Raw genomic sequence first — 10686 nt, 5'->3', positions numbered from 1 at the left:
TTCTCATCAGTTGAAATCTCCGGTCTGGATCGCTCCCGTGTCTCTCCACACAGACTACACAGCAGAATTCAACCCGTTATTCCCAATCCATACAGCAGAAACAACAAGGTATCAATGAACAACTCCGAAAGGACTTTCGTTCACACGGATGATGTTGATTTGAGTCCAAAGTGTGAAAGAGACAGACAGAGACAATTCACTCCTTTGCCCCCTAACCCTTCAATGTTAGTACATCTGTAAAATTAAAGAAAAAGGTGAAAAACTCAATTACACTGTTTATACCAATCAGACCCTTCAGATTACACTGTTTATACCAATCAGATTACACTGTTTATACCAATCAGATTACACTGTTTATACCAATCAGATTACACTGTTTATACCAATCAGATTACACTGTTTATACCAATCAGATTACACTGTTTATACCAATCAGATTACACTGTTTATACCAATCAGATTACACTGTTTATACCAATCAGATTACACTGTTTATACCAATCAGATTACACTGTTTATACCAATCAGATTACACTGTTTATACCAATCAGATTACACTGTTTATACCAATCAGATTACACTGTTTATACCAATCAGATTACACTGTTTATACCAATCAGATTACACTGTTTATACCAATCAGATTACACTGTTTATACCAATCAGATTACACTGTTTATACCAATCAGATTACACTGTTTATACCAATCAGATTACACTGTTTATACCAATCAGATTACACTGTTTATACCAATCAGATTACACTGTTTATACCAATCAGATTACACTGTTTATACCAATCAGATTACACTGTTTATACCAATCAGATTACACTGTTTATACCAATCAGATTACACTGTTTATACCAATCAGATTACACTGTTTATACCAATCAGATTACACTGTTTATACCAATCAGATTACACTGTTTATACCAATCAGATTACACTGTTTATACCAATCAGATTACACTGTTTATACCAATCAGATTACACTGTTTATACCAATCAGATTACACTGTTTATACCAATCAGATTACACTGTTTATACCAATCAGATTACACTGTTTATACCAATCAGATTACACTGTTTATACCAATCAGATTACACTGTTTATACCAATCAGATTACACTGTTTATACCAATCAGATTACACTGTTTATACCAATCAGATTACACTGTTTATACCAATCAGATTACACTGTTTATACCAATCAGATTACACTGTTTATACCAATCAGATTACACTGTTTATACCAATCAGATTACACTGTTTATACCAATCAGATTACACTGTTTATACCAATCAGATTACACTGTTTATACCAATCAGATTACACTGTTTATACCAATCAGATTACACTGTTTATACCAATCAGATTACACTGTTTATACCAATCAGATTACACTGTTTATACCAATCAGATTACACTGTTTATACCAATCAGATTACACTGTTTATACCAATCAGATTACACTGTTTATACCAATCAGATTACACTGTTTATACCAATCAGATTACACTGTTTATACCAATCAGATTACACTGTTTATACCAATCAGATTACACTGTTTATACCAATCAGATTACACTGTTTATACCAATCAGATTACACTGTTTATACCAATCAGATTACACTGTTTATACCAATCAGATTACACTGTTTATACCAATCAGATTACACTGTTTATACCAATCAGATTACACTGTTTATACCAATCAGATTACACTGTTTATACCAATCAGATTACACTGTTTATACCAATCAGATTACACTGTTTATACCAATCAGATTACACTGTTTATACCAATCAGATTACACTGTTTATACCAATCAGATTACACTGTTTATACCAATCAGATTACACTGTTTATACCAATCAGATTACACTGTTTATACCAATCAGATTACACTGTTTATACCAATCAGATTACACTGTTTATACCAATCAGATTACACTGTTTATACCAATCAGATTACACTGTTTATACCAATCAGATTACACTGTTTATACCAATCAGATTACACTGTTTATACCAATCAGATTACACTGTTTATACCAATCAGATTACACTGTTTATACCAATCAGATTACACTGTTTATACCAATCAGATTACACTGTTTATACCAATCAGATTACACTGTTTATACCAATCAGATTACACTGTTTATACCAATCAGATTACACTGTTTATACCAATCAGATTACACTGTTTATACCAATCAGATTACACTGTTTATACCAATCAGATTACACTGTTTATACCAATCAGATTACACTGTTTATACCAATCAGATTACACTGTTTATACCAATCAGATTACACTGTTTATACCAATCAGATTACACTGTTTATACCAATCAGATTACACTGTTTATACCAATCAGATTACACTGTTTATACCAATCAGATTACACTGTTTATACCAATCAGATTACACTGTTTATACCAATCAGATTACACTGTTTATACCAATCAGATTACACTGTTTATACCAATCAGATTACACTGTTTATACCAATCAGATTACACTGTTTATACCAATCAGATTACACTGTTTATACCAATCAGATTACACTGTTTATACCAATCAGATTACACTGTTTATACCAATCAGATTACACTGTTTATACCAATCAGATTACACTGTTTATACCAATCAGATTACACTGTTTATACCAATCAGATTACACTGTTTATACCAATCAGATTACACTGTTTATACCAATCAGATTACACTGTTTATACCAATCAGATTACACTGTTTATACCAATCAGATTACACTGTTTATACCAATCAGATTACACTGTTTATACCAATCAGATTACACTGTTTATACCAATCAGATTACACTGTTTATACCAATCAGATTACACTGTTTATACCAATCAGATTACACTGTTTATACCAATCAGATTACACTGTTTATACCAATCAGATTACACTGTTTATACCAATCAGATTACACTGTTTATACCAATCAGATTACACTGTTTATACCAATCAGATTACACTGTTTATACCAATCAGATTACACTGTTTATACCAATCAGATTACACTGTTTATACCAATCAGATTACACTGTTTATACCAATCAGATTACACTGTTTATACCAATCAGATTACACTGTTTATACCAATCAGATTACACTGTTTATACCAATCAGATTACACTGTTTATACCAATCAGATTACACTGTTTATACCAATCAGATTACACTGTTTATACCAATCAGATTACACTGTTTATACCAATCAGATTACACTGTTTATACCAATCAGATTACACTGTTTATACCAATCAGATTACACTGTTTATACCAATCAGATTACACTGTTTATACCAATCAGATTACACTGTTTATACCAATCAGATTACACTGTTTATACCAATCAGATTACACTGTTTATACCAATCAGATTACACTGTTTATACCAATCAGATTACACTGTTTATACCAATCAGATTACACTGTTTATACCAATCAGATTACACTGTTTATACCAATCAGATTACACTGTTTATACCAATCAGATTACACTGTTTATACCAATCAGATTACACTGTTTATACCAATCAGATTACACTGTTTATACCAATCAGATTACACTGTTTATACCAATCAGATTACACTGTTTATACCAATCAGACCCTTCAGATTTGACATTGAAGGATTAGGGCCAAGGAGCTAAATGGACCCCCCCTCAGGCTGTGTTCTCTGTATCTGAGGACTCTAGTCCAGTGTTTATTAAGGGGTCCTAACACTACACACCTGGGGTGGAATCATTACCCAAAATGCAATGCAACCCGTTTGCTCCAAACAGAAAACGTTGTGCAACAAAAACTACAGTTTCTATTGGACAAATTCAGGTCCCTCCCTGTTTCGTTCCATTTGTTTCCGGTTGGTTAATTAACTCAACATCAAAACCAATCAAAGGTTGGTTAATTAACCAAACGGAAACAACCAATTAACCAACCGTTTGGTTAATTAACTAACTTAATTAGTGGTGCCAGGTGTAGTGCCAAGGCAAACAGTAAAAAAGGTGCCAACATTTAGGTCCCCAGGACCATAAATAAGAAAACACTGTCTAAAAGACATGGTGGAAGCCAGCATATAACACCCTACCTGCTGGCGGAGCTGCTGGCGGAGGGAAGCACCTCTTCTCTCTGAGGCAGAAGGAAACCCGCCAGGTTTAACACATCCCTGATCATCTGGCCCTTAATGGACACGTCCAGAGCGGTGTTGGAGTGGAGACTGTCAGGACAGGAGAGAGGAAGGTCAGGAAGACAGTACTGGCACAGTCAGGACAGGAGAGAGGAAGGTCAGGAAGACAGTACTGGCAGGACAGGAGAGAGGAAGGTCAGGAAGACAGTAATGGCACAGTCAGGACAGGAGAGAGGAAGGTCAGGAAGACAGTACTGGCAGGACAGGAGAGAGGAAGGTCAGGAAGACAGTACTGGCACAGTCAGTGAGAGGTACAGGTCAGGAAGACAGTACTGGCACAGTCAGTGATAGGTACAGGTCAGGAAGACAGTACTGGCAGGACAGGAGAGAGGAAGGTCAGGAAGACAGTACTGGCACAGTCAGTGAGAGGTACAGGTCAGGAAGACAGTACTGGCACAGTCAGTGAGAGGTACAGGTCAGGAAGACAGTACTGGCACAGTCAGTGAGAGGTACAGGTCAGGAAGACAGTACTGGCACAGTCAGTGAGAGGTACAGGTCAGGAAGACAGTACTGGCACAGTCAGTGATAGGTACAGGTCAGGAAGACAGTACTGGCACAGTCAGTGAGAGGTACAGGTCAGGAAGACAGTACTGGCACAGTCAGTGATAGGTACAGGTCAGGAAGACAGTACTGGCACAGTCAGTGATAGGTACAGGTCAGGAAGACAGTACTGGCACAGTCAGTGGGAGGTACAGGTCAGGAAGACAGTACTGGCACAGTCAGTGATAGGTACAGGTCAGGAAGACAGTACTGGCACAGTCAGTGAGAGGTACAGGTCAGGAAGACAGTACTGGCACAGTCAGTGAGAGGTACAGGTCAGGAAGACAGTACTGGCAGTCAGTGAGAGGTACAGGTCAGGAAGACAGTACTGGCACAGTCAGTGAGAGGTACAGGTCAGGAAGACAGTACTGGCACAGTCAGTGAGAGGTACAGGTCAGGAAGACAGTACTGGCACAGTCAGTGAGAGGTACAGGTCAGGAAGACAGTACTGGCACAGTCAGAGATAGGTACAGGTCAGGAAGACAGTACTGGCACAGTCAGTGATAGGTACAGGTCAGGAAGACAGTACTGGCACAGTCAGAGAGAGGTACAGGTCAGGAAGACAGTACTGGCACAGTCAGAGAGAGGTACAGGTCAGGAAGACAGTACTGGCACAGTCAGTGATAGGTACAGGTCAGGAAGACAGTACTGGCACAGTCAGTGATAGGTACAGGTCAGGAAGACAGTACTGGCACAGTCAGTGAGAGGTACAGGTCAGGAAGACAGTACTGGCACAGTCAGAGAGAGGTACAGGTCAGGAAGACAGTACTGGCACAGTCAGTGATAGGTACAGGTCAGGAAGACAGTACTGGCACAGTCAGAGAGAGGTACAGGTCAGGAAGACAGTACTGGCACAGTCAGAGAGAGGTACAGGTCAGGAAGACAGTACTGGCACAGTCAGTGAGAGGAACAGGCCAGGACTATTGATAATGCTAGTTCTGCCTCCATTACAAGTGTCGAGGGTTGTAAAATTCCCAAAACAACCTCAGGTTTTTCAGAAATCCAGTTGGAGGTTTTCTGGATTCAGCAGGAAATAGAAGATCCTTAGACAGAGAACATCTGTCTCCTGCTCTGTTCTCCAACCCCCCCCTCAGAGAACATCTGTCTCCTGCTCTGTTCTCCAACCCCCCCCTCAGAGAACATCTGTCTCCTGCTCTGTTCTCCAACCCCCCCCTCAGAGAACATCTGTCTCCTGCTCTGTTCTCCAACCCCCCCTCAGAGAACACCTGTCTCCTGCTCTGTTCTCCAACCCCCCCTCAGAGAACACCTGTCTCCTGCTCTGTTCTCCAACCCCCCCCTCAGAGAACATCTGTCTCCTGCTCTGTTCTCCAACCCCCCCTCAGAGAACATCTGTCTCCTGCTCTGTTCTCCAACCCCCCCCCTCAGAGAACATCTGTCTCCTGCTCTGTTCTCCAACCCCCCCCTCAGAGAACACCTGTCTCCTGCTCTGTTCTCCAACCCCCCCCTCAGAGAACACCTGTCTCCTGCTCTGTTCTCCAACCCCCCCCTCAGAGAACACCTGTCTCCTGCTCTGTTCTCCAACCCCCCCCCTCAGAGAACATCTGTCTCCTGCTCTGTTCTCCAACCCCCCCCTCAGAGAACATCTGTCGCCTGCTCTGTTCTCCAACCCCCCCCCAGAGAACATCTGTCTCCTGCTCTGTTCTCCAACCCCCCCCTCAGAGAACATCTGTCTCCTGCTCTGTTCTCCAACCCCCCCCTCAGAGAACATCTGTCTCCTGCTCTGTTCTCCAACCCCCCCTCAGAGAACACCTGTCTCCTGCTCTGTTCTCCAACCCCCCCCCTCAGAGAACATCTGTCTCCTGCTCTGTTCTCCAACCCCCCTCAGAGAACACCTGTCTCCTGCTCTGTTCTCCAACCCCCCCCCTCAGAGAACATCTGTCTCCTGCTCTGTTCTCCAACCCCCCCCCCTCAGAGAACATCTGTCTCCTGCTCTGTTCTCCAACCCCCCCCCTCAGAGAACACCTGTCTCCTGCTCTGTTCTCCAACCCCCCCCCTCAGAGAACATCTGTCTCCTGCTCTGTTCTCCAACCCCCCCCCTCAGAGAACATCTGTCTCCTGCTCTGTTCTCCAACCCCCCCCTCAGAGAACACCTGTCTCCTGCTCTGTTCTCCAACCCCCCCCTCAGAGAACACCTGTCTCCTGCTCTGTTCTCCAACCCCCCCCCCTCAGAGAACATCTGTCTCCTGCTCTGTTCTCCAACCCCCCCCCTCAGAGAACATCTGTCTCCTGCTCTGTTCTCCAACCCCCCCCCCTCAGAGAACACCTGTCTCCTGCTCTGTTCTCCAACCCCCCCCCTCAGAGAACATCTGTCTCCTGCTCTGTTCTCCAAGCCCCCCCCCAGAGAACATCTGTCTCCTGCTCTGTTCTCCAAGCCCCCCCCCAGAGAACACCTGTCTTCTGCTCTGTTCTCCAACCCCCCCCCCCCCCCCAGAGAACACCTGTCTTCTGCTCTGCTGCCCCTGGTTGGAAAGCATGTTGTGGGGATGAATGTCTTTAGGATGTAAACCCAGAAACACTCCAGTTCCCAGATCAATTCCCACCCTACTATTTTTCCAGCACCTGGCTTGAGATTTGAACCAACTCCCTTTTGGGGTACAGGTCCAACTCCTTGGCCACTAGGCGACCTACCACAGGGAGGGAACCTTCCAACCAGGCAGAATGGTCTGTACTGTTTGTTACCTTGGTGAAATGTTGACCTCCAGAACCCAAGGCTTGAGGTTCTCATCCAGCATGATGTCAAAGCCAAACAGCTCATGACAGCTGTAGGGGGAGCGCAGGTGGAGCTTGACCAGCGTGTTGACGTACGGATCAGACCTGATACAATAGAGACACACAAAAACATTATAAACACATTATAAAATGGCTCATACGTGCTTCTAACAATCTATAGAGCGTTATAACTGCACATACGAGTCAGACCTGATACAGAGAGAGAGAGAGAACATTGTAGACGACATTATAAAGACTCGAATGCCCAAAAACAAGCTAAAGCATTACACCTGCTTGCTTACCAAGGCACTCATAATGAATTACATAAACGCCCAGAGGAGAACGACTGCCCCTCTCTCATTGAAGACACTGAATATCAAAGCCGACCGCGGTACTGCAGGCATTGTTTGCAGAAAACAGGATCCCCCATTATAGCGAATGAGAAAATAAACACTGAGAACCAATTCCAGCTTATTGAAACAGACAGAGCAGTGTTTCCCCCTGCTGCATACCGGAACGGCATTGGGACAGAGTGAGATCACGTTTAGGCAGAGTGAGATCACGTTTAGGCAGAGTGAGATCACGTTTGGGCAGAGTGAGATCACGTTTGGACAGAGTGAGATCACGTTTAGGCAGAGTGAGATCACGTTTAGACAGAGTGAGATCACGTTTACGCAGAGTGAGATCACGTTTAGGCAGAGTGAGATCACGTTTAGGCAGAGTGAGATCACGTTTAGGCAGAGTGAGATCACGTTTGGACAGAGTGAGATCACGTTTGGACAGAGTGAGATCACGTTTGGACAGAGTGAGATCACGTTTAGGCAGAGTGAGATCACGTTTAGGCAGAGTGAGATCAAAGATCACGTATAGGCAGAGTGAGATCACGTTTAGGCAGAGTGAGATCACGTTTAGGCAGAGTGAGATCACGTTTAGGCAGAGTGAGATCACGTTTAGGACAGAGTGAGATCACGTTTAGGCAGAGTGAGATCACGTTTGGGCAGAGTGAGATCACGTTTAGGCAGAGTGAGATCACGTTTAGGCAGAGTGAGATCACGTTTAGGCAGAGTGAGATCACGTTTAGGCAGAGTGAGATCACGTTTAGGCAGAGTGAGATCACGTTTAGGCAGAGTGAGATCACGTTTAGGCAGAGTGAGATCACGTTTAGGCAGAGTGAGATCACGTTTAGGCAGAGTGAGATCACGTTTAGGCAGAGTGAGATCACGTTTAGGCAGAGTGAGATCACGTTTAGGCAGAGTGAGATCACGTTTAGGCAGAGTGAGATCACGTTTAGGCAGAGTGAGATCACGTTTGGACAGAGTGAGATCACGTTTAGGCAGAGTGAGATCACGTTTGGACAGAGTGAGATCACGTTTGGACAGAGTGAGATCACGTTTGGACAGAGTGAGATCACGTTTGGACAGAGTGAGATCACGTTTGGACAGAGTGAGATCACGTTTAGGCAGAGTGAGATCACGTTTGGACAGAGTGAGATCACGTTTAGGCAGAGTGAGATCACGTTTAGGCAGAGTGAGATCACGTTTAGGCAGAGTGAGATCACGTTTAGGCAGAGTGAGATCACGTTTAGGCAGAGTGAGATCACGTTTGGACAGAGTGAGATCACGTTTAGGCAGAGTGAGATCACGTTTAGGCAGAGTGAGATCACGTTTAGGCAGAGTGAGATCACGTTTAGGCAGAGTGAGATCACGTTTAGGCAGAGTGAGATCACGTTTAGGCAGAGTGAGATCACGTTTAGGCAGAGTGAGATCACGTTTAGGCAGAGTGAGATCACGTTTAGGCAGAGTGAGATCACGTTTAGGCAGAGTGAGATCACGTTTAGACAGAGTGAGATCACGTTTAGACAGAGTGAGATCACGTTTAGGCAGAGTGAGATCACGTTTAGGCAGAGTGAGATCACGTTTAGGCAGAGTGAGATCACGTTTAGGCAGAGTGAGATCACGTTTAGGCAGAGTGAGATCACGTTTAGACAGAGTGAGATCACGTTTGGACAGAGTGAGATCACGTTTGGACAGAGTGAGATCACGTTTGGACAGAGTGAGATCACGTTTGGACAGAGTGAGATCACGTTTGGACAGAGTGAGATCACGTTTGGACAGAGTGAGATCACGTTTAGGCAGAGTGAGATCACGTTTAGGCAGAGTGAGATCACGTTTGGGCAGAGTGAGATCACGTTTGGGCAGAGTGAGATCACGTTTGGACAGAGTGAGATCACGTTTAGGCAGAGTGAGATCACGTTTGGACAGAGTGAGATCACGTTTAGGCAGAGTGAGATCACGTTTAGGCAGAGTGAGATCACGTTTAGGCAGAGTGAGATCACGTTTAGGCAGAGTGAGATCACGTTTAGACAGAGTGAGATCACGTTTAGGCAGAGTGAGATCACGTTTAGGCAGAGTGAGATCACGTTTGGACAGAGTGAGATCACGTTTGGACAGAGTGAGATCACGTTTGGACAGAGTGAGATCACGTTTAGGCAGAGTGAGATCACGTTTGGACAGAGTGAGATCACGTTTGGACAGAGTGAGATCACGTTTAGGCAGAGTGAGATCACGTTTGGACAGAGTGAGATCACGTTTAGACAGAGAGAGATCACGTTTAGACAGAGAGAGATCACGTTTAGACAGAGAGAGATCACGTTTAGACAGAGTGAGATCACGTTTAGGCAGAGTGAGATCACTTTTAGGCAGAGTGAGATCACGTTTAGACAGAGTGAGATCGCGTTTGGACAGAGTGAGATCTCGTTTGGACAGAGTGAGATCTCGTTTAGGCAGTGTGAGATCACGGTTAGACAGTGTGAGATCACGTTTAGGCAGTGTGAGATCACGGTTAGACAGAGTGAGATCACGTTTAGACAGAGTGAGATCACGGTTAGGCAGTGTGAGATCACGGTTAGGCAGTGTGAGATCACGGTTAGACAGTGTGAGATCACGTTTAGGCAGTGTGAGATCACGTTTAGACAGAGTGAGATCACGTTTGGACAGAGTGAGATCACGTTTAGGCAGAGTGAGATCACGTTTGGACAGAGTGAGATCACGTTTGGACAGAGTGAGATCACGTTTGGACAGAGTGAGATCACGTTTAGGCAGAGTGAGATCACGTTTAGGCAGAGTGAGATCACGTTTGGACAGAGTGAGATCACGTTTAGGCAGAGTGAGATCACGTTTAGGCA

The 10686-nt window shown here is 43.8% G+C and overlaps 1 protein-coding gene across 5 annotated transcripts in view; it reads right to left on the bottom strand.

Annotated features, from left to right (window-relative positions):
- LOC139546211 (pneumococcal serine-rich repeat protein-like) overlaps positions 1-10686 on the bottom strand; it is a 92454-nt gene that overhangs the window by 33704 nt on the left and 48064 nt on the right. For all 5 annotated transcript variants that reach the window (XM_071354331.1, XM_071354333.1, XM_071354334.1 and 2 more), the window contains 3 exons: positions 7473-7607; positions 4134-4262; positions 1-54 (listed from right to left, as the gene is read on the bottom strand). The exon at positions 1-54 is cut by the window's left edge. In XM_071354331.1, coding sequence (XP_071210432.1) covers positions 1-54; positions 4134-4262; positions 7473-7607 — 318 coding nt within the window. The remainder of the gene's footprint in view (positions 55-4133; positions 4263-7472; positions 7608-10686) is intronic.

Source organism: Salvelinus alpinus, chromosome 20 (genome assembly GCF_045679555.1).
Source record: "Salvelinus alpinus chromosome 20, SLU_Salpinus.1, whole genome shotgun sequence".
Taxonomy (NCBI): Eukaryota; Metazoa; Chordata; class Actinopteri; order Salmoniformes; family Salmonidae; genus Salvelinus; species Salvelinus alpinus.
The sequence above is the reverse complement of the archived record's forward strand: the minus strand, read 5'-3'. Positions and strand labels throughout refer to the sequence as shown.